We start from the raw sequence: 25,363 nt of genomic DNA, 5'->3' as shown, positions 1-25,363 counted from the left end.
GCTGTGTGTGGAGTGTCTTCTTATTCATCGGGAGCCTCTTTAGCGGTGGCTCGCGTTTTCTTCGTGATTTTTATACTTTATTGGGGAGCGTGTCATTAGGTGTGTCTATGGTTGATTGGCAACCTGCAGGCTATTTAAGGATTCAGGTGTTTTCTGTCACTTGCTATTGGTTATTTGATCGTGGCTGGTGTGATGGAAGGAGGTTATTCAAATGTGTCTGTTCCCGCCTCTTTGGAGGCTTCTGGTTCTGGGATGTCTGTTCCTTCTATGGATTTGTGGCAGAAGATGATTAATTCTGCGGTTGCTGCTGCATTACATGACAAGGTTCCTGTTCCTCCTGACATAAGGGCGCGAGTTGATGACGTTCCGGCTGTTGACTCTGACGCTGAGGAGGAGGTTAATGTCAAAGGTCGTTTTGTGCAAGGTGCCGACCTTAAGGAGGTCCTCTGTCACATACGGAAGAACTTGGTTTTCCCTGAATCTGTTGTTCCTGTGGAGGATGACTTGTTTTCACAATATCAGCGTCCTGAGCCTGATTCTTTGCCCCTTCATTCTTCAGTGTTGAAGGTGTTGGAAAACGAATGGAAAGATGTAGACAAGGGTTCCTTTCCTCGCTTCCTGAATAAGCGATATCCTCTGCAGGATTTTTCGGTCAAGTTTCCTTCCTCGGTTAAGGTGGATTCCTTGATGGCCAGTATGACTTTCCATGGTTCGGTGGTCTCTGAAGATTCCTCCCCTGCTGACCCTGTTGATCGGAAGGTGGATGGTGCGGTGAAATGCACTTTTTCGGCTGCTAACTTTTCCATTAGGGCGGCAGCCTATTCTTCTTACGCCATCCAGTCCTTACTGAAGGATTTTCTGTCTCTTTCGGAATTGTTGGACCAGGGGGAGGATGTTTCTTCTACCCTGGCGATGATGGAGCAACAGGTTTGCCTGCTTTCAGATGTCTCCTTTGATTCTTTGGGTGCGGCGGCTTCTGCGGCTGGGTCTTCTGTGGCTGCGAGGCGTCAGTTGTGGCTTCGTTCCTGGAAGGCTGATGCTGCGCAGAAGGGTCTCCTGATGAAGATTCCTTTTTCTGGAGCTAAACTTTTTGGTACTCCTTTGGATGATATGGTGAAGAAGACGGCTGAGGACCGTAAGCTTCTTGCTCCTGAGCGGGCTGCTCGGTTCCGTTCCTTTGGTTCTCACAGGGCTTTTGGTCCTTCTAGGAGGGGTAAGGCTGGTCGGCCCTTTCGTGGGAGGGGGCGTGGCCGGGGTGCTCCTTCCTTTGATAAATCCCGGTTCCCCGGTGCTTCAGCTTCCTCCACTCCTGCTTCCAAATCGTGACTGGATCGCTCCTGGTGCGGGTCCGGTTGGGGGTCGCCTCAATTGCTTCCTGGACTCTTGGCGGATGACTGTGTCAGACCAATGGGTGCTTCAGGTGGTTTCGGAGGGTTTGCGTCTTGGGTTTTCCCGGACTCCCCCAGACTGTTTCAAGGCCACTCCTTGTCCCCGAGACCCTCTAAGACGTTTGGCGCTTTTGGAAGGCATCGAATCCCTGGTGATCATGAAGGCGGTGATTCCTGTGCCCAGCGATCAGTTGGGGTTGGGGGTATATTCCATCATATTCCTGGTGTCCAAGCGCACCGGGGATCTTCGGCCTGTGATGGACCTGAAATGGGTCAATACTTTCATCCCTCACCAGCGGTTCAAAATGGTTTCACTTCAGTTGATCCTTCCTCTGGTGTCTCAGGGAGATTTCCTTGCATCGATAGACTTGAAGGATGCTTATCTGCATGTTCCTATTCATCCGGACTATCAGAGGTTTCTGCGATTTTGCGTACTGGGTCGTCATTACCAGTTCCAGGTATTACCTTTTGGGCCTGCTCTGCTCCCAGGATCTTTACTAAGATTCTGGCTCCTCTTATTGGACATTTACATGGGGAGGGCGTTAGTGTTTTTCCGTATCTGGATGACATTTTAATTTCTGCTTCTCTTCCTAAGGCGGAGTTACATGTCCAGAGGGTGTGCCATGTCCTGGAGCATCATGGGTTCCTCGTGAATGTGCCGAAGTCCTCCCTGGTTCCTGCGCAGGAGTTGACTTTCATTGGGGCTCTGTTCAAGACTCAGTTGGGGTTGGTGTTCTGCCCCCTCCCCGGATTCTGTCCCTGATGTCTGCAGTTCGTGCCCTGTTGTTGGGGCATTTTCATCCTGTGAGCCTGTGGTTGAGGGTTCAGGGTCTGATGTCGGCATCTCTGTTGACGGTGCCGTGGGCTCGCCTCCACATGAACCCGGTGGTATCCCACATTTTGTCGCATTGAGACCCCTGTTCCCTCGATATGAGTCTTTTGGTTCCTATGTCGGAGGATGTTCGGGTGGTCCTGGGTTGGTGGTTGGCCGAGGGTCATCTGTCCAGGGGCCGTCCCTTTCTGATTGTTCCCACCCGCGTGGTCACTACCGATGCCAGCCTGCTAGGTTGGGGTGCTACTCTGGGGGATTCGACGACTTAGGGGGCTTGGCCTCAGTCGGTGTTATCGTGTTCTTCCAACTACAAGGAGCTGAAGGCCGTCCTTCTGGGTCTGTTGGATTTCTCGGATCTTGTTCAGGGTCACCATGTGCAGATCCGGACGGACAATCTGGTGGTGATGTCTTATGTGAACTATCAAGGGGGGTGCAAGGTTCGTTCCCTCAATTGCCTCAGCCGTCGGATTTGTTGTTGGGCGGAGGTGCATCTGGAGTCCCTATCTGCCATTTACCTGCCTGGTGCGGAGAACACGGTGGCGGATTGTCTGAGCAGGGTGTTTCCTTCCATGGGGTCTCTATCCCTCACACGGTTGATGTTCAGGAGGTTGCAGGAGATGTTTGGCTGTCCGATTGTGGACCTGTTTGCCTCCCAGTACAATGCCCAGATCCAATGCTTTTGCACGATTATGCCTTGCCGGGATGCCTGGCGGGTGGACGCTCTTTCGTTCCTTTGGCCGGAGGGTCTGTTGTATGCGTTTCCCCCTGTTCCCCTGATTCCGGCTGTCTTTCAGAAGATCAAGAGGCAGGGGTCCTTTGTGCTTCTGATTGCTCCGTGTTGGAGGCGTCGCCCTTGGTAACCCCTACTCTTGGAATTGGCCGTGTCTCCGGGATGGGCCTTGCCATTCGTGCCTTATCCTCTGATGGGTCCTCTTCTTCCTCTGCCTGTGTTCCGTTCCCTGGGTCTGCGGGCCTGGCTCTTGAGAGGGATTCTTTGATGCGGGAAGGTTGTTCTGTGACTGTGGCTGGGGTCATTCAGCAATCCAGGAGGCCTTCTACACTGAAGTCCTACGCGAAGCACTGGGATAATTTTGCTTCTTGGTGTATGAATTGGGACCTGTCGGTGGCTTCTTTGGACCCGGCTCGCATTCTGGATTTTTTGAATGATGGTTTTGTGTTGGGCTTGGCCGTTTCGACTCTTCGAGCTCAGTGGGCCGCCATTCAGGCATTTCATGTCCTCCCTTTGGTTTCGATTTCACCGTTGGTTGCTAGACTTTTTAAGTCTCTTTCTTTCCAACGCCCCCCCTCCTATCATGTGTCCTCCTCCTTGGGACCTTCCTTTGGTTTTGCGTTCCTTACAGTTGGCTCCTTTCGAGCCGTTGGAGTCGGTGGACTTGAAGTTTTTAACGCTCAAGGTGGTCTTTCTTGTGGCGATTGCTTCTGCCAGGCGTATGGGTGAGTTGGGTGCTTTCCTTCGTTCTGCCCCATTTTTGTTGGTTTTGTCGGACCGTGTGGTCTTACGCCCTCATCCTACCTTTGTACCTAAGGTGGATTCTTATTTTCACCGGTCTGCTGAAGTGGTTCATCCGGTTCTTTGTCCTGATCCTTCCTCGGCTGAGGAATCCCTTTTGCACCTCTTGGATGTTCGTCGTGCCTTATTGATTTATTTGTCACGCATGTATTCCTTTTGCAAGGTGGACAACTTGTTTGTCAATTTTGGTTTGTCGCGTCAGGGCCTGAAACCCTCCCTCTCCACGATCAGTCGTTGGATTAAGGAGGCCATTTTGTTGGCATATGCTTCGGTTTCTGTGGTCCCCTCCCTTCCTGTTCAGGGTCGTTCCACCCGATCTGTTGCTGTGTTGTGGGCTTCCTTCAAAGGGGTGTCCATGGAGGATGTTTGCAGGTCTGCTACTTGGTCGTCCCCTCATACCTTCATGTCCCATTACCGACTTCAGGTTGGGGGTGGGGGTTCTGTTTCTTTTGCCTCTTCTGTTCTTTCTGCAGGAGTTCCTTGAGAGGTTGTATTTTGGTTACTTTGCCTCTGTATATTAAACTATGTTTTTCGCTGCACTGTTGGTGTGGTCTGTTTTCCTTACATGAGCTGATTACTTTGGTATCGGCTCATATGTGATTACTGTGGCGAGGAAGACGGACGAGGAGGTAATGCCCCGGTTACTTACCGGTAATCTTCATTACTCCGAGTCCTTGTCTTCCTCGCCACAGTATAGTTTCCCTTCCCTCCCGGCCCTGATAGTGGCTTCATGTCTGCGGCTTGGTTTTCAGGTCGTGTTGCTGTCTGTGTATCCCTTTATGGGATTGGATGGAGCCACTGGGGGCTATCTTGGAGGAGGGAGGGGAGACTAGAGCGCTGTTTTCTTTTTTAAACTTGGAGTTCTGTGTGGAGCCGGAGGCTCATATGTGATTACTTTGGCGAGGAAGACAAGGACTCGGAGTAATGAAGATTACCGGTAAGTAACCGGGGCATTACTGAAAATTCTACTCTCCCTGAATATGGAAGTGCCTCCCCAGTGTGTTCTTGTGGTTGGAGTGTTTGCCATTTATCGCAGTATTATCCTTGAACATGTATTTGGTACTCGTTTGTAACATGCACACACCCCTTTTCCCTTGTAACACAGTTTGCTACCTCTCACATTTTGTTTGCCTTTGATACTTGCACAAGTGCCACCATTGCCTACGTAACGTTTGTTCTTGTGCCTGAATGTCTAGCATATATTGCAGTATTATACCTCTAATTGTACTTTGTTTTCTCTTGTAACCTGCACACTTGTCACTTTTTCCTCCTGTGCACTTTTTGCTACCTCATGTATTTGTTTGCTCACAATTGTCACTTTACCTTATGTAACTTAACGTCTGCTTTTATAATCTGTTCGCGTGTAATGTTCTCTTCATGTATCAGTTCTGTTCCTATTGTGAAGCCTCTGACGCCTTCGGGTAAAGTCCGCGCTATATAAAAATGCATAAATAAATAAATACTGTACAAGGGGATGGTCCATAAGCAGCCAATGAAAGAATGACGAGCGCTCACAGTCTAGCCGTGCCAGCTTCCCGAAGCATTTGCCTGGAGCTGGAAAAAACAATTAAAAAAACATTTTGTTCAGCCAACCAAAACCTACAGAGCAGGCCGCGAGATCCTACGCCCAATAAACAAACACAGCGAGCTTTTTCGGCCAATCCCAAATCACAATGCAGCCATTGCTGTTTCATAGCCAATAAGTAACTGATGAGCGAGCGTTCACGCCCAGTCCCTCAAACAGGAGCTTCTCCATCCAATGACGAGTCGTTATACTTTTTCTCGACTGATAAAATATGTTTTCGTCATGCTGATTGGCTTTGAGGACTTAGGCGCCACAGCTGTAGTTCTTCGGAACGAAAGGAACTGTCCAGGGAAATTCTGCAAAGGTGGTTCCCTGCTCACTGGAAAGATATCAGGATGGCTGAAACCAACAAGAAGGACTTAACAGACAAGTAGGAATTGTCTCTGACTGGGGCTCCATGTCATTAGAAGAAGGGGTGTAGGAAAACCACATAGGGGCTGTCAGTATTCAGAGGAAGGACTGAGAGTCACTCAAATGATAGACTGTCATTCAGACGAGGCGCTGTCCTAAGAGGAGCCTCTATTAGTCCCTTGTAGTAGGCACTGCCCATATAAGAGGGTCTGTCACCAGCGGATGTCTGACTGCCCCATTCATTGATGGAAGCGGTGAGCAAACAGCAGAACAACTGTTTTCATTCAGAGAAGGGGTTGTGACCCATAGTATGGTCTGCCAGTGCCACTCGGAGAAGGGTATATCATTCAGAAGACAGTCGCTAAAAGGAGGTATACTGTCCCTACTGCTCTCAACTGCGGTGCTGTCAGTCATTGAATGTGCAAATCTCTCACACGTGGGACTGTCACTGGGAAGAGGGTGATTCACTCAGAGGAGATCCTGACTCAAACGAGAGGCTGTCACTCAGAGTGTCTGTCACCAATGGAGGTACTGTTGCCGAGGTGAAGATCTGCCACTCACTCAAAATAGGCTGTACACCAGGGAGACCCTGTCTATAAAACAAGGGTTAGGCACTTAAGAGGAGGGCTGACAGTCAACAGATGGGACTTTCACTCGCAGGAAAGCTTGACTCTCAAAGAACGGAATGTAGTTGAGAAAGGATTGCTAGTGGGGTGGGGGTGGAGGCTTTCGGTCTCATCGAATGCCCTAACACGTGTAGGAGGAACTGTTCCCTCAGTAGAATGGCTGTCATTGAGGAGAGACTGCTCAGTGGAGGCTTCGTCATATGGCCGTTATGCCACTTACATGTGCTGCCATTCATACATAAGCTGCTTAAAGTAGTAAAATTCAAAACGATTTTAGTGATAAGAGTGGTTCATCAAAAACTACAAAGGGTTTTACCTTTGGTTTTCACTCATATGTCAATAGCAAGAAGAACAATCTTAGTGGGAAAGGGCAATGAGATATACACTTACAGGTATACTGTCACAATTCTGAGTGGACATGAAGAGGGGCAAATAGTTATCATAATGAGAATTAATTATGACGGGATGGGAAGAGAGTAAACTGTCACCAAGCGAAATTGCACCATCACATATTAGGCTATCGCTCATTGCAGGGAAATACTCCTCCATAAGTGTGCTAACCTTGGAATTCAGTCTGGCAGCTAGGTCATTTCCTGTTTTGCTAGTCCATTTTCAAACCATCTTGAACTGGAAGAGGTAAAGGTACTGGGTCTCACTTGATAATGGAAACCAATCTGGCTGAAAGGATACATCGGTTAATTTGCATACAGTTTTGCATACAGTTTTGTGGCGACGGAATACCTGTGTTTTTTTTTCTTGGACAACTTGACCCAAAGCAGTTGGCCAATGTAACGTACAGCTCTTTTTCTGAGCTTTTAATTTAAGAAAAACCTGAGAATCTCTGAACAGCAAGATCTTATTCGTTTGGCATGGAATCCATTTTTTAGACCAGTTACATCATCCAACAGTTCTTAGACTCCCATCTGCTTTATATGTTGTTAACTAAATGCTTAATACAGAACGATGAATGTCCGAATAACCACCAGAAGGATTCTCGAACAAGCTCAGGTCAATATTGCAAAGCAAGGCAAGTGCCAGTGCATTGTGGCTTTTTCGGCAGCTCAGCTTGTACCACCATTTGGAAGTCTCTGACGTCTGAAATGTGCTTTTTCTTATACCAGTTCGAAGAAATCTTCAGTTGTTATCCAACCTCCATTAAGCTCAATAATTGACAGAGAGATCATAACTTAATACTTAAGCAATACTCATAGGTGGGGAGAAGTGTTCCATCTCTTTTAGGCTAGTTGGAGATAGTCGGGAATCATTGGAGAGGCAGAGGACTCCACCCCAGTCCGGAGCTGCATGGGCTGTGTCTGCCATTGCCTGGGCCTGGCATTGATTGGGAAGGTCCTGATTGGTAAAAATATCTTTGTTTTCCATTGGTGATATTGCAAAAAGAGGTGGTCTCAATGAAGCAATTTTATTTGACTTGTTACCTAGCGCAAAGAGACCGTCTGGTGGGTGTGCTCTTTATAAATGGTCAGTATCATAACATAACATTATGTCTGTAGACCGATAGTAGACGTCTGAGGCATCATTCCAAGTGGCTGATTTCATTCGAGACGCAGAGCAGTATGGATGGGCAATCTATCTGGGGTTCTTCAACAATAAATGGCGATCAGTGAAATTCCTGAATGCACACACTATGTATATTTTGTTACTTGTATTAACTACTAAACAAAACAGTGGTTTGTGGTCAAATAGAAATGTTTTTTTTTCACCAGGACTCCATTAGCTACACATTTGATGTGCATAACAATGTGTACTGATCCCTTGTTGGGCGTTTAACTTTTATAAACATTGTTTTTGCGTCCCTCATGCATATCCCTGGTAACGCTCTTCTTTTGTTTTTTCAGTTCCTCGAATGCTAAGACTGGACACATTTGGGCACCTGAAGGAGCTACTGCTTTCAAGTGTCTTCTATCAGCAAGGTTTTGTGCAGCGCTGTTGAGTAATATCTCAGACTGTGATGAGACTTTCAACTACTGGGAACCCGTGAGTATCTTTACTTCTTCGATAACTGCTAGTTAATGATATCAGTTAGATTTAACAGAAGCAGGAAATAAAACAGGAACCAAACAGTGATAGTTAAGTCACTTATATAAAATATGCAGCTGCTATTTCAAGTTCTGTATTTTAGTCGCCTTGTATTTTGCCTGCTTCGTTACCATTTGTTTGGAAATGGAAAGACCTCCTCAGTAAAATTTACCTATCTATTATCAAAAATACTTTCCTGTTCTGATTTGCAGGCATTTTTGTGTGTACTTCCTCATGTTGAGGTCAGAGCGGCACCCTTAAAACTTCCGTTTGCGGTCACTAATTGACTTGAGTGGTTATTGGACAGGGCCATAGTGATCGCGCACACATTTGGGATGGAAGCTGGGTCTAGGTGTCAAATAGTCATTTACAGTAACATATCAGGTATATTATGGTCAAAAGTAAGATGTAAAACATTTGATGAACATTTTTCAATAAATCTTTCAGAAGATGCATTCAGTGTAACCAGAATGTCTTTCTCAGTTCGATTCATATGATTGTACATGGCTTCTTCTTTAGGTGGGATTTTGTGCAAATTAAAAACTGGACATCAGTAAACAAGCTCAAATCCCCGAAACATGTTCATAAACAAGAATATTATGTTATTGGTTTTGTATCAAGCTGTATTGATAACACAATGCCTAAGCACAACCATTTCTGACCAAAGCTACCTTCAGTACCCAGTCTGACGTCATGCCCAAATAAAATCACATACAAATCTGCCCATCCTTTGTGTGTTGGGTTTTAGCTGGGATGTAAAAACGATTCAGTGTAGGAATACTGAATGCCATTCTTTCATGAATGTTGCCAGATGAAGACTAAACATCAGAGGCAATATGTAAAGCGTTTGTGCAGCACACTCACACCAGTAACCCAATGAATGCATCACAAAAAAGACTTCACACAGGATTATATAAAATATATATCTTGTATATTGTACAAAACACATACACTAAAAACGACAACTCAATTATTACTGCGCATACTATGCACATCCTGAGATAGTACTTGTTATCCTGTCCATGCAAGAATCAAAACGACATTCGTTGTAAATCAGGGCAAGAAATGCAATGATTAGTTTAGAAGTAAAACACATAAATCACCAAGTATCACTGTAAACCTATAGGGTGCAGTGCACCTGCACTCCTATCAAGCTTTTTGTGGTAATCAGGCTTCAAAGATAGGGCATTGCAGCACCTGTAAGGCTATTGCAGTGAATAGGGTAATTACCATGTTTTGCAAGGTGGTAAGTCCTGGATCAGGGGGCTTCCATCGAGAACCCACCCTGTAATGCCACCCAAACGAAGTGCCCCAAGGTATGTCCACTAAAGGGTGGCACACACACATTCCAAAACTCAGGGTAGATCTTGCATGCAGAATCAGCAAAAGCAGCTGCCTGCGAGTGTGAGGTGAAGCTGCCCACAACTCCTCAAAGTGTCACCGCCTTTTTAAAGAAAATGCAGGCCTAAGACTTGCACCAAGCTTTTATGAGTCCAGGGCCCTTTACCCACTCAGACCTGCTCCCACTATTGCGAAGAATGGAGCTGCAAGAATGCAACTGTTTGTAAAACCAGGGCCGCCTGCGTTGTCCTCTCGGCAATTGTGCTGATCCAGGGGGTGGGGCCAGCAGCTTCGTTATCACCTGGGGGCTCTTTGTTTCCTTGACGAGGGAGAGACGGCTTTCGGATTCAGCCTGCATTGCTTGTGCGGTGGGAATTGGGAAATGCAAAGCTATATTCGGTATTACGGCACCCGATCCGTCAACCAGGCTAGCATGGCAGTGCCCCTTGGGCAAAGCGGGTCGTGCTGCAGGCACTTGCTGCACTTTGCAGTGGGAAATGCTACTGGAGCACACACAACGTTATCTACTTAATTAAGGGCGCATGGAGCCAATGGCACCCCCAAACTCAGGATCGTTGGCGGCCCAGGGCTCTCGCAGGTAGCCAGGGCCGCCCTGGCAGGGGACGGTGCTAGAAGGTCCAAAGTGCTCTACCCTTAAATCCCCACAGCACTGCTCGGGTCAGAGTGCTTCACAGGGGAGATCTTTAATGTCCCTAAGATCTCCCGGCAACAGGGGGAAGTCCAGAAATCACCTAGGGAACACTGGTGGGGGTATGCAAAGTCCAAAAAGGTAGCAGGCAGCAGGCCAACACAAAGTGACAGTCCCTCCTGAAGCACAGCACACAGCAAGCAACAGGCCAAAGCAGTTAGCAAAGTGGCAGTCTCTCCTGGCAGCACAGCAGTTCCTTCTCGCAATGTGCAGATCTAGGGACAGCTGCAGCTGGTTACAAGTCCCACGCAGTGTCTAAAACATGGAGTCCGAGCCCTTGTACTTAAACTCAAAAATGTCTTTGTTCAAGAGGGAGCTTTGAAGAAACAAGTGTACAACAATCCCCTTTCAACCCAGCCGAGGCTCCAGACATCAGTGGAAGGGTAGATCAGCTCTTTGTGTAAGGGCAGGACACAGACTATACAAATGTAAAGTGTGAACGCCCGTTTCTCTTTCCCAACCCAGGAAGACTATCAGAATGCACATGAATGCAGATGTTACCCTGTCACATCCAACCCTTCCTGTGTATTGGCTGTCTGGAAAGTATGCAGAACGTGTAGCTGTCACCCAGCCCTAGACGTGGATTGGAGTCAAGCTGCAGAGCACAAAGATTCATAAGCACAGAGAAATACCCACTTTCTAAAAGAGCACTTTCTAAAATAGTAATGTAAAATCCAACTACACCAGTAAGTAGGAATTTTCATTACCATTCTAAACCTATCAAATATGGCAAATGTACTCCTTTCAGGTCAGGAATTACAAATTAAACATGGATAAGAACACTTCCAATGCTAGCCTACGAGAGAAGTAGGCCTCACAGTAGTGAGAAACAAAATAGGCTGTTTGTCACTACCAGGACATGCCACACTATAAAAGCACATGTCCTACCTTTTACTTATTCAGCACCCCGCCCAAAGGGCTACCTAGGGCCTACCTTAGCGATGACCTATATGTAGTAAAAGGGAAGTTTAAGGCTTGGCAAGTAGTTTAAAATGCCAAGATAAAGTGGCAGTAATCTGCACATGCAGGCCTGAGAAAGGTTTGAAAGGCTACGTCTGTGGGTGGCCCAAGTAGTGCTGCAGGCTCACTGATAGCATTTAATTTACGGCTCTGGGTATAGGGGATACCACTTTACAAGGGCCTTTCATGCAAATTAAATATGCCAAACAACTGTAAACCAATCACAAGATGTTTTAGAGGAGAGAGTATTTCACCTTAGCAGTGAATAGCATTGGTAAAGTGCCCAGAGTACTAAAGCAACAAAAAGAATGCCAGAACAATAGGCAGAAGAAGGAAAAAAGTTTGGGGATAACCCTGCAAAAGGGCCAGATCCAACACCGGGTATTCACATTTAGCAGATGAAGACCCAGGGTATTCAGATGTGGTGCACAGCTCTTCACTGACATTAAATATACAAGCTTTTCACCACGTTTATTGGGGATATTTGTTGAGTGGGAAAACCGGACAACGTAAACCTAAATTCTGTTGCACTACTTGAGATTTTGACATAAAATAAGACTGAAAGCATGCCCAGTATGACACACCCTTCCCAGTTAAAGGACCAGCCTCGGAGATGAAAATGAATATAGGAATTAATTGGAGATTCGTAAAGTGCAACAGATGCTCCAAAGAGTATCCCAGCGCTAGACTCATGGGCAAGAAGTTAGACCTGAGCAAAAATCTATTATCAACTTTTTCTTAAAGGTCTGTTCCGACTTTACAAGGGGCAGGTGAAGAGGAAGATTATTCCAAGCAGAAGGCTCCAGAAAAGAAAAGGTGCTTCCACCTTACTTGGAGCAATTGATATAATTAACGTGTCTCTGCAGACAGCCGTATCCCTAAGATTATCAAAGGAAGCAGCGGATAACCTTCCTGACTGTTGCTCAGCTTTGGACACCCATATAGTTTTTTGGAAGAATATCTTTTTGCTAGTACCCTTTTATTCGATAACATTGTTTCTTACGAGGACATTTTGGGTCTTAATTTGAGCGAAAAACTTCATTGACCCATACCAGGCGGTCTTCCTTCAAAATAAGGTAGAGAGTTTGTACTTGAATCTTTCCTTAAGAATGGTGATAGGTGTAAGCTATGTCTTAGCCTTTATTTTATTAGAACTGTGGACAGCCTTTGACATTGTCAAACACAGCCATGTGCCTGGGGAGACTAAGGCAAGAGAACTCTTGTAGACAGTCCTGAAGTGTTTAAGGTTCCCCCAGGTGTACATTGCCATAAAGTGATTAAACTCTGCCAGCAATTAGGTGTTCTCCGAAACTGGGCCAAGCATGTCGGTGCCATGATGTCTTGATGATGATGATTTAGTGTCTATGGAATCGGTTGGAGCTTCTGTGATCCTTCCTGATGAGCACCGTGCTACAGGATTGAAGCTGCCTTCCTGCCTGAACTCTAGTCTGGGGATTTGCCTGTGGGCAAGCCAACACCAGTCAGAGTTTAGAAGGAATGAAAAAGAATATAGAGGAGGGGAGGTTTCACATTCTAATGCTCGCTTCCAATATCGCTAAACTTTAACACAAAAGGAAGAGAATTGACTGTAGAGGCTGTTTCTATCAAAAAGTGTTTTCACCTCAAAGTGACCACTTACTTCGGGCATGCGTTTTGCTTGTTGTCGGAGCCCCTTTTGGAGTCCCACGAGGCAAGCAGTAGTTATTGGGTCCAGCCATGAGGGCTGACGACGTTTACTCCTGATGTACTGGGTCCGACCTAATATGAATCCTGAGCAGCTGGGCCAAGTACCCCTTCAGCACATGACTCTCAGTATAAGGCTTCTCGGAGGGAGGCGGATACAGGGAGTGAATAATGACTCCAAATATGTGCAGCCGCAGCAATAAATGATTGTCCAGCCAAATACTGCTTTTATGAAAAATATTTTATTTTACCACTATCCACACAAAGGGAAATACTAAACTGATAAACAACTTCCACAGTCCCATGAGGTTTTGGGCTGTGGTGTATCTTTAGGTGGTTCACTGAGTCCCACTCCCTCCTTGCTCTAGCGATAGTGGTTTTTCCCCATTCACTCTAGGCAACATTCAGGCGAAGCCTCACCGGTAGTCGAGTCTATATTTAAAAGTATTCCACTGCCAAAGCGTTATCTGGCAAGCAAGTTCCCCCGGGGCCGACGGGCCCAAAATCATTCTTACCTGCACCTGCATGATCGGAGTGATTGGAGTCTCGGAGCGCATCTCCTCCACGGGCACAGGAGCTGCAGGGGCTGTCTCCGATAAGTTCTCTGGACGTGGCCCAGATGGGCTGCGCTCGGCGATCCTCAAGTTCCTCACACTAAGTTGGGCGGTTGCTGCAATCAGAGGTTCTTTGTGGCTCCTCCAAGCTGGGTAAGCCTTTTGATACTTCCCAAAGCGAGTAGGAGGTGGGGGAGCATGTAAAGATCCCGACTGGTCCTCAGTCATGGTGCAGGTCTGTAGGGGCCCCCCCACGCGGACTCACTCCTCCCGTGACAGTCTTAACTAAGTTACACTTCTTGCTTGGTCCTGGGGGCCCCCTCTAGCATAAGCGGGTCACCGTCTCCCCACTTTTTGGGAAGATTCTGGGTGTTGCCGGCTTAGAGTCCATTGCCGTAGTCGAGTCTGCTACTGATGAGCACATGGGTGACCGTTTCCTGGACTCGGTGGGGAGCCACTTGAAGTTCTTATGAAGCCGGTGGAGCGTGTGGAGGCAGGAGGACAAAATGTCGTTGATTTGGTGTTTTATTAAGAGCGAGGAGTCCAGGATGATGCAGAGGTTTCGTGGGTATGGGGCGTTGCAGGCCACAAGGAGTTGTCCCTTACGGAGGGGGAGGTGCCCAGGATGAGGACTTCGGTCTTGTCTGAGTTCAGCTTGAGGCAGCTGTCTTTCATCCAGGTTGCGACTGCCTTCATCCTGTTGTGGAAGTTGCTCTTGGTGGCTGTGGGTTAGTGTGTGAGGGAGAGAATCAGCTGGATGCCATCTGCGATGATGTTAAGTCTGTGGCTTCTGAGGATGGCTGCAAGCGCGGCCATGTACATGTTGAAGAGGGTGTAGCTCAGGGATGATCCCTAAGGCACCCTGCAGCTTATCTCTGTGGGTTCTGAGTTTGACTGCAAAAGTATGACTCTCTCCGTTTGGCCAGTGAGGAAGGAGCAGATGCATTCTAGGGCTTTGTCCCTGATGCTGGCGTTGTGGAGCCTTGCATAGAGGGTTTGCTGGGAGATGGTGTTGAAGGTGGAAGAGAGGTCAAGGAGAACAAGGGCAGCAGTCTCACCTCGGCCGAGGAGGGTGCGGATGTAGTCTGTTGTGGCGAGGAGAGTGGTCTCGGTGCTGTGGTTGCTTCGGAAGCATCAAGGGTGTTGGCGATCTTCCATGACTCTTCTGATGCTAGTACAGTCTCAATCAATCAATTAATCAATCAGTCACTTGTAGAGCGCACTACTTACCCATGAGGGTCTCAAGTCTCCATCTTTGAGAGGAGCAGTACAGATAGAGTGACTGGGAGGGTCACAACTTAGAATTATTGTGTGTGCCCTCCCTGCGGTGGGCAGTGGACCTCTCCCAGTTGGAGGAATGGAATCGGGCCCAGACTGAGCGGGTGAGTCACAGAGGCATGACAAGGTGGGCACCTCCCAGAGAAAGCAAACCTCCCTCCTCCTCACATGTCAATAAGTGAAGCAGTAACAGTGAGGCCTGCTACTTTAGATGTCAGTCTTAACCAAGTAACACTTCTTTCTTGGTCCCGGTGGCCCCCTCTGGCATAAAGGGGTTACCGTCTCCCCACTACACAGGGCTCTGACCCAACCAGCATAGAAGATTTATTCACAGCGGCCCTCCTGGCATACGGAGTGGCTGGCTTTTCACCACATATGGGTGACTGCGCACTCCATATGGCAGTCTCTTCATGGCAGCCCCTCCTGGCATACGGAGTCAGCCTGCTCCTCACTGTACTCAGGCGATGACCTGTTCAGCACAGTGGTAATCACGGCTCAATTCACAACGGCCCTCCTCTGGCATACGAGGGTCACCAACTTTCCCTGCACACAAGCAATGACCAGGATGGTGAAGAAGTCCTCTCCTCACACCTCACTGATTACATTTTCTAGACAGGATTCCCCACTGGACCTTGCTCCCTCCAACGCTCTCCTCTTCCTCAAAGGGTATGCGGATCTTGGCAAGCAGGCAGGGTCCTGTCACAGCAGAAGCGACTCCAAAGCTGATAGCCACACAACACAGGCCATGGGAGTGATGAGGCGTTCACACCTGGTTGTCAGCCGCAGTGATATGTATATCAAAAGGTTATCCCAGATCCTCCGCCCTACTCTTTATGAATCTCTTACCAGTCCCAGCCCAGCCCAGGCCTCTTCCTTGTGACCGCTCCCTCTCTTTGAATCAAATAGAAACCTTTGAAGCATACTGGGGAAGTCTGGCTCTCCCTCTCTCAATTGTATCCCACCCAGTGTACAAGAAAGCAGCAATTCAGCAATTTGGTAATTCTGGTATCCCCTTTCCTCATGTTTCACTATGCAGCCCTTGGTCTCCCAAAATGGAACCCAGTGGCAGCCATGTATTGCACCACTTGCAGGCACGCATACATCTAGCACATGCATATAACAAACACACCGTGAACATAACTACATCCTCCATGTATTGTACCTCTCATAAGCATACATACACCCAGCGCACATACAAATAAAGTACACACACTGCACAGTACTGCATTAGCCCTGCATTGTACCATTTACAGGCACACATTCATCCAGCACATGTACACCACACAAGCACCGCTCAGCACTATACACCAAACCAATGTATGCCAGGGGTAAGTCAAACGCACAGCAGCGGACTTTTAAATGAGTGAGCCTGTAGGCCTAACTCCAGTGACGCAGACAGACAGACAATATTTGATTATAATAATATTAAAAAAGTGAAAATACATACAATAGACACCTAATTGGCTGTTAATTTTAAAAGGCATTGAGCTCCGTCATTTCAAAACAAATGAAAACAAAAGATCCTGTAGCAAAGCAATCTTCATCCTCATTTAACAGACTGCTCTATAAAGCACAGGACAGGTTCACAATACATGAAATTATGCCACCTCAACAAAGATATTAAAAACAAATTGAATAAATACTATAAAATCTGCAGTAGAAAACAAAGTGCAATAATGATTGAGTCGAAAACCTAGCACAAGGACAGATACCAATAGTAGCCCGACCATATTGATCCAAAGGGAAGCACATTTAAGAGCATATGACCCCTAACCTAAGGCGGGTCAAAGGTGCCCTTTCCCTATGACTCTACAAAAGTGGTATGCAGTTCCTAATGTAAAAAGCAGGAGAAAGTGGGTTTTTTATGGGCTCCATATGTTGGTGTGGAGTCACAGACGTGGGGAGAAAAATCCTTCTCCTGTTGGAAAAAGATTCTCACACACCCAGCCAGCTAGGTGTCTTGCTTCATCATCGGGTTGGCGCTGCAATATCCAGTCGGCACCCTAGATGGGGCCTTCTTGGCGGAGATCTTTATTCCATATGCCGGTGGGTGAAGTGCGCGTGAGGGCCCTAGATCAGTATGGGTGATAGTGGTGTGATGAGTGGCTGTCCCCGTCCTTGGAGCACACTGTATACGTAAATTACACCTAACATAGGGGAATATTTGAAAACTTTTTGTGCATGAAAAGCCTTGCCACTAATCATCCTTTTCTATAGTGGTGTGTAGGGAAGTAAATTAAAATAGGGGAGGTGGTCCACTCAAGATAATTTTAATGAACGTGGCCCCTACCCTAGTTAAAAGTAAAAAGGCGTGTAATCAGTGGTATGCTGACCGGGAACGGGGGTGCACTATGGTCCACAAGGTTCCCAGCATCAACTGGGCTCCACCCCATAGGATCGGGAGGATGCCGGTCGTAAGAGGAGCCAGAGTACGAGCAAGGGTCACGTGCTCAGTCGTACAGCATCTAGTTACTCCCTGTTCCTCAGGAGGGCAGGCGGCGGTTGTCCTACCCTCACGCAGCCGGTCCGGGCAGTGTTCCCAAACACCAGGTACTAGCGTTGAAGTACCCGCGCACAGCCAGCGGCGGTAGGCGGAACTTCCGGTGCAGCTATTGATGCCCAGAAGAACAACTAGAGCGCAAGCCTGATAGTGGGCGCCATCTTGGGTAACACCTATTCACCGCGGTCTACTGCACCACGTTTCATGTAACCACAAGATTGCCACATTTTTTATTGCAGAGAAAAGGAGTATGATATTGCTGCTGATGGCAAAGAGTCATGTTGCTCGCAAGGTAAACAGATGTCCCACTGGGCATGTTAAATCGACCTGGAATGTCCTAATATGTTTAGGATTGGGTCAGATAGGAGCTACATATAACCCGTGGGCATCTGCACCTGCTAGGGTTGGATGGAAATTGTACGCGTGTGAACCTACAAGTACGATATGGTTTATGTTAGTGTGAATCAGACGTGCAGGCCAGGGGATGTCTCTAATATAAGATATATACCTTTTGGCATTCTGCGGACAGACGTGGAGGTTAATATGCTACTGGGATGTCTCACTGGAGGTATAGATGAGGTGAGTCTATAATGGTGATCAGGTCAGAAGACTCCAAGGGATATTTTCGTTGAGTCCTGACCGGTCAATTGCTAGTTGTAGGACCCACCATTGTTCAATGCGAAACAGGGCATTTTTGGATATCCCAGGGTGTGTCTCAAGTACCCCTCATTCAAATGAATCTGGCGAGTGTTGCGCCTCTTTGAAATGGGTGGTCATTTTGGTGGTGTTCTTCTGGCACCTGAAGTTACTTCTATGTTCCATTATCCGGATTTTCACCGGTCTTGGGGTCATGCTAATGTACAGCAAATCACACCTGCACTTTAGGATATAAATACAGTTTGAGGTGTTACAATTGGTATGTGCGGTCATTTTCCAACTAACCCCATTGGGAAACCTTAGTTCTTTGGTGAATTTCAAGAGGTGGCACACCGAGCACGAGCCACACTGGTAATGCCCAATGACCGGAGGAAGATCCCACAGTGTTCTTTGCCAATTGCTCTGTTGTTTCTTGGGTCTTGTGTGAATTAACATATCCTTGATGTTATTGGTACGTTTGAAACCTAAGCTTGGTATGGGTAAGTTAAGTGTTCCTGTGTTAAGGATATTCCAATGTTTGAAGATTATTTTCCTTATTCGGTTAGAGTCAGGAGTATATGTGGTGACACATGTGATGTTCCGATCAGGTTTTCGAATTCTGTCTTCCAACAGGTTCTCTCGATTATTGTTTTGAGCTCTTTTGCACGCGGTGTCAACAACCTGTCTTGGGTACTCCTGATGGAGAAGGTCTTTCTTCGGTGTGAGGGACTCCTTTTTGTAGTCCGTTAAAGTGCTGCAGTTCCTTCTGATGCGAAGGAACTGACCAAAGGGTAGGTTCGGTCTCAGCGCCCTAGGATGGTGCCTAATAAAAAATAAGAGGCTGTTCCTATCGGTCGGCTTGCGATAGAGGGTGGTGGAGATCTTATCACCCTCTAGTCTGATCAATAAAGCAAGAAACGTAATCTCTGTCTCTGAGATGGTGCTGGTAAACCTCAGAAAAGGGTTCAAGGTGTTAATCCATGTGCAGAATTTATCGCATTTGGTTCTTTCTCCTTTCCAAAGAATTAATATATCATCGATAAATCTTTCCACATGAGCACGTTTGTCATGTATGGACTTCTGGGGATAAAGATCTCTCTTTCCTCGAACGCTGATATGTACATACATGCCATGCTCTGCGCAAACGTGCTGCCCATCGATGTGCCCTGTTTTTGATGGTAGAGTTGGGTGTCGTATTCAAAGTAATTTTCTGTTAGCGCTAAAGTGGCTGTTATCAATAGATGTATTTCTATGGAACATGGAGTGCATGACATCACAAGCTGTGGTGGAGCATTCCAATGAACAGGTTCAGTTGAACTGGTTTTCTGTTGATGGTTGCATCTAATAAACTTGCTCTTCTTATTATTACTGGATTTGGATCTTTTATCACTGGAGATGAGGGAAAGCTTGATTGGGGACAAGCTCTTCAACCATCAACTCCCCTGTGAACCCACTCTTGGATTATAATTGGATTTGGACTGTATAACATGTACTACGAGTGACTTCACGAATGGATTTGAAACCTATGGATTACATGGTGAATTTCAACATGAACTGTATTTTGTAGACTCTTACAATTGACATCGTATTTATTATTCACCCTAATTGGATTGATTCTGCTACCGCGTTAACTGAGTGGAAACTTGTACTTCAAAAACGTTTTTGCTGACGGCGGGGTAGCAAAGAAAACCGGATATTTCACGTATGTACTTTTGTATCTTATTTTTGATTATTAGATCGTATCACCACTCACCATAGTCACTCAATACTATTTGTGCCTCGACTCGCGCACTGTTTTCATTTGAACTTGCCGCGTGTACAATTCGAACGACGCCATGATTTCTCCGTCTCGCTTAGTCTCTCGAGCGAGTTCTCTCCACACTGGCATGACGTCGGATCATGCAGCGTAGCGTTTGACATCGCGCTGTGTAGCGCATGACGTCCAGCGACGCAACGGCCATATTAGATCAGTTTTGAAGCATTATTTTTCAATCGGCAAACTGTTGTTGTCAGAAACGACGACTTCCACCACTTCTTATTCTGTTCTACTTTAATTGATAACAAAGCTTCATTTTACTATGACTGTTGCAAACATGGTGAGTGCTGTTTTTATTTTTTGGGAACGGTTATGATTTTGTATCTCTACCATTGTGTCATGAATAGGAGGTTACCAGTCCTCCCACAGGTTCAGAATTCTGACACCCTCTGTTGAAGATATACAGTGGTTGAGTAAGAACAACCACTATTACAAACTTTGACTTGATTAATATAGAACCAATCGAAATCCATTTTCAGATAAAACCAGTTCAAATATTCTTCTATTCACCAATAGAATGGCTACAGCATCTAGCATGTCACAGCCTCCACCATTCCTCTCTGAAGAAGGGGAACCAATTTTACCGTGGAAAAGGTGGAGGAATCTATTTGATTCTTACTTAGTGGCCATAGGAGGAGAGAAATTTTCAGCTTTTAGAAAACAAGCAATATTACTACACAACTTAGGTGTTGAAGGCAGGAACACCTATGATAGTATGGACCCTATACCAATTTGTGGAGGTGATGGAGAACCTTCGGATGTATATGAAATGTCCATGACTATGTTAGAACGTTATTTTGGCCCTAGGATCAATGTTGTTCTTGAACGTCATAGAATTTTTACACGTGTTCAGGGTCCTTCTGATCGAGTGGGTACATACATTGCTTCTCTCAAAACCCTAGCACGCACATGCGATTTTGGGGAATTGTCAGAATCATTAGTGAGAGATCAACTTGTGCGTTGTACTAACAGTTCAAGAGTTCAAGAAAAACTTCTATCAAAAAACCCAACATTATCTGAAGCACTTGCAATCGTGGAGGGAATGGAAAACACATCTTCTTGGGTCAAAGAAATAAGGAAAAATTGAGAAGATGGCAGTCATAATTCCAATGACAACAAGAAAAAAAACCAAGACAATGTACTTATGTTGGAATATACCGCTATATGTATCAACAAACCATTTTGCATTTCCTAAATAGCGAATTTTAAGGAATCGCTATTTAGGAAATGCAAAACGGTATGTATGTACAAAATCGCTTTCCAATAGCGATTCCTTAGCATTCCTTAATTTGAGATTAGCAAATTGTCAATCGCAAATTACCCCTTCATTTCCATGGGCCAGGAGGCCCATAGGAATGAAAGTGCAATTTGCAATTAGCAATTTGCTGATCGCAAATTAGGGATTTTTCCAAGGGTGCAGGGGTGTCTCAAGAACACCCTGCTGCACCCCTGAAAAAGACATTTGGGGGCATATGGCGCACATACATGCCCTAAGGGCATGTATGGGCGTCATATGGCACCTTTGGTTTTTTTCAAAAAAGCTTTTTGATAAGAATTCGCAAATTACCACCAACTAGAAGTTGGTGGTAATTTGCTAATCCTTAATGGCATTTTTGGCATATTATTTGTTTGATACATTGCATTTAAGGAATCGCAAAATTTGCAATTCCTTAAGTGCAATCGCAAAATAAGGATTAGCAAATTTTGCTATTCCTTATTTTGCATCAAACTTGTTTGATACATTCCATTTGTCTAATTAGCATTCGCAAAGGCCGAAATTCGCAGAATTTCGGCCTTTGCGAATGCTAAATAGCTTGATACATATAGCGGATAGTGATATGGGTGAGGAATCTCACGAAAGCATAGCCAAAGTGTCTATGAATGGTAAAAATAAATCTGTGCAAAAAAACTCTCATTCACAAAAATGTGCTTCTGACAGTCAAACTCGCCCTTCGACTAGTAGAGACATTCCCCCAACAAAAGAACGAGATGCTCGCTCTCCACATCCACCTGCACATCAGAAAATAAAATGTTATAGATGTGGAAGGTTCTCACACTATTCAAGCTTTCCCAACTGTTATGCGAGGGATAGTATATGTAACAATTGTGGTGTCAAGGGACACTACGCTTGTGTCTGTAAGTCATCTAGGAAAAGAAATGTGAGTGATGAAAGTTTCTGATGTTATTCGCACTGTGGTTGTGTCAAATTTAAAAGGGAGTGAAGGTGTTATTGATTCAGAACAAATCAGTATGCCATTTTGTGATATTGGTGTGGATAATAATGTTTTTAAACTAATGGCGGATTCTGGGTCTCCATTTACCCTGATTAGGAATAAAATTTGGGATGAGGTTGTAGGATTAGAAAATGTATCACTTTCACCTCCAGACATTGCTCCTGTGAGTTATGGAGGGTCAAAAATTGACATTCTTGGATTCTTGGTAGCAAAGATCACATTCAAAGAGAAGGAAACGACTGGGAAGGTGTATATAGCTGTGAGAGGAGATAACCTTCTTGGGTGGAGACACCAACATGATATGGGGATAGTTCTTAACCCAGGTGCTAAGGACCCTCGAAATCAGGTGTTGTTAATGGAGGAATTAGTTGGTGACACTCATTCCCCGACAGTTGATACCGTGTGTGACTACAACAAATATGTTGAAGATTATCCTAATGTATTTTCAGACACACTTGGTTGCTTGAAGGGGTTTGAACACCGAATTATTCTTAAAAAATCAGCAAGACTTTGTGTTCACTAAGTACGTAGAGTGCCAAATATGATGCTCGGACCGTTGAAACTTGAGATTGAAAGATTATTGAACTTGGGAGTGATTGAGGTGGTTTTGGCACCCATGGATGGAGGGAAGTCTGTAAGAATGTGTGTGGACCTGTGCGGTTTGAATAAATGGATCTGGGTAGATCGCCAGCCACTTCCTAACATTTCTGAATCTATTTGTGTTTTGAAAGGTGCCAAGATTTTTAGTGTGCTAGATCTTTCGTCAGCATATCACCAGATTACGCTCCACAAAGACTCAAGGCCCTTAACATCTTTTGTTACTCCTATAGGAGCATATCGGTTCTTGAGAATGCCTTTTGGGCTGGCCTCAGCGGCAGCCTGTTTCCAGAGAGTGATGAAGGTGATCCTTGGTGACCTACAGAACGTGATGTTTTTTTCAAGATGACATCTTGATTTATGGGAAAGATAAATTAGAGCATGAAAATATGTTGAGAGCTGTGTTGAATAAATTGGGAGAAAGTGGTCTCACTGTGAAAAAAGAGAAATGCAGGATTGGGCTTGAGTCAGTTACGTATCTTGGTCATGTGATCTCAGGGAGCAGAATACAGCCAAAGGATAAAGAACAAGTTAAATCATTTTTGGGAATGGCAGAATTTTACTCAAAATTTGTTAAGGGTTTTGCGAGTGTGGTTGAGCCAATTAGAGCTCTTTTGAAAAAAAGTATACATTTTATATGGTCAACTGATTGTGAGGAAGCCTTTAAGGCTATCAAAGTGGAAATTGGAAAAATGCCAACTCTAGGTCATTATGATTCGAAGTTGAAAACCATTTTGACAACTGATGCCAGCCTTAAAGTGCTTGGGGTAGTTCTCTCTCAAGTAGTCAATGGTGAAGAAACTGTTGTAGCTTTTGTTTCCAGAGCTCTTAGAGAAGCAGAAATACATTTATTCTTGCATTGAGAGAGAAGCTCTGGCTGTGTTTTAAGCGATTCACCACTTTAAATTTTATTTGTGGGGGATTCCATTTGTTGTGTAATCAGACCATCGACCACTTGTACAAATTTTCTCTTGTCATCACAATGATCATATGACTCTCAGATTAAAGAGATGGAGTGAGGGTTTGCAATAATTTAACTTTTCTGTGCAGTACATCCAAGGTCATAATAACAAACCTGCAGATTGTTTATCGCGTTTACCCATTGATTTTGAGCATGATTTGGAAATGGTGAAAAGTGTGAATTGGATAGTTGAGCCATCAGTATCTAGAGAAGAATGGTTGTCGTGTGTCAAGAATGACAAAAATGTTGCTTTGATCAAATCTATTATCTCCAAGGGTTTGCCTGATTATAATAATCTTGATTGTGATTTAAAATCTTATTGGTCAGTGAGGGATGATCTTACTTTTTGGCAGGATAACTTGATGAGGGGTGACAGAGTAGTTCCACCGTGTGATTTAAGAAGTAGGATAGTCAACATGGCTCATGAAGGGCATTTGGGCAGAAGTCTCACCAAAGCACGTGTTAGGGAAACATATTGGTGGCCTGACATGGACCGAATGGTAGAGTCTGTTGTCAAGGACTGTCATCTTTGTTCTGTTAATGATAAATCTCGCACCACTAATCATTCCCCTCTTTCACCTGTTGAAGTCCCTGTTGCAGTTTGGACCAAAGTCGGTTTAGATATAGCTGGCCCATTTGAATTGATGCCTTCTCATGAAAGATTTGTGTTACTCTTAGTAGATTATACTTTGAAATGGGTTGTCGCGAAGTGTTTGGGTGTGGTCAACTCAAGGACTGTGATAGAGTTAATGAAAGATGTGTTTGTGTCAGAAGGCATTCCTAAGTATTTAGTCACGGATAATGGGGCGCAATTTACCTCTAATGAGATGGATATATTCCTTAAAGACCATCAGAAGACGGCTTTATATTCACCACAGGCCAATGGTCTTACAGAAAGGATGAATAGAGTCGTGAAGAGTTGTGCTCAATCAGCATTGGAGTCTAGAACTTCGTTTAGCAATGTGTTGAGAGAAACATCGTGGGCACATCGCACTGTTCCATGTGCTATCATGCAAAAGTCTCCTTTTGAAGCTCTTAGGGGAAGAGTGGCGCATTCTAAACTTAACCCTGCTTGGCTTCCAGTAAAGGGTAGAGATGATAGCATGGTTAAAAACAGAGGGGCATGTTGTCTAAATATCAAGATAAGTGCAAACAAAGGTATGATAAAAAAAATGGCTGTGAAAGTAAGGAAATGGAACTTAGGTGATCAAGTGTTGGTGAAAAAACCTAAATTGGGTCACAAAGGTGTATCCAATTTTTGTGGTCCTTTCATCATTGTTGACATCAGGAAAAATGTTGTTACCTTAGATAATGGTTGTACCTGGAACATGTCTAAGTTATCTAAGTTCACAGAAACCAAAAATGATACTGCAAATAGATCTCCTAACTTGAACTTGAACACAAGAATTGCAGGTGGGAGATGCAAACAACTTCCCAGAAAGTTCAAAGACTATGTCATGTATTGATGTCATGTATTGATGTGTATAATCTTTTCTTCTTTGTAGTTTTATTTTTCTTTTGTTATAGTAACATGTAAGAAGTTTAGTTTTGTTTTGTTAATTACTATGTAAGGGCGATGTGTTATGATTAGATGTATTTCCATGGAACATGGAGTGCATTATTAAATGAAATTTGTAGAGCGCACTGACACCATGAGTTTCCTGGCGCTATGAGACATCGGATTCCAGAGCTGAGGTTGGGTGCAGGGTTAGCAGGGAAGGGGAAAGAGAAAAGTTTTGAGCAA

General features: G+C 45.2%; 1 protein-coding gene across 1 annotated transcript in view; it reads left to right on the top strand.

Moving 5' to 3' along the window:
- The first annotated feature begins 5,563 nt into the window (after positions 1-5,563).
- The window catches only part of ALG9 (ALG9 alpha-1,2-mannosyltransferase), a 682,403-nt gene continuing 662,603 nt past the window's right edge, over positions 5,564-25,363 (top strand). Inside the window, exons 1-2 of the mRNA XM_078682312.1 lie at positions 5,564-5,706; positions 8,170-8,308. Of these exons, the coding sequence (XP_078538438.1) occupies positions 5,672-5,706; positions 8,170-8,308 (174 nt within the window). The 5' untranslated portion in view covers positions 5,564-5,671. The remainder of the gene's footprint in view (positions 5,707-8,169; positions 8,309-25,363) is intronic.

This window comes from Lissotriton helveticus, chromosome 3_1 (genome assembly GCF_964261635.1).
Source record: "Lissotriton helveticus chromosome 3_1, aLisHel1.1, whole genome shotgun sequence".
Lineage (NCBI taxonomy): Eukaryota > Metazoa > Chordata > Amphibia > Caudata > Salamandridae > Lissotriton > Lissotriton helveticus.
The sequence above is the reverse complement of the archived record's forward strand: the minus strand, read 5'-3'. Positions and strand labels throughout refer to the sequence as shown.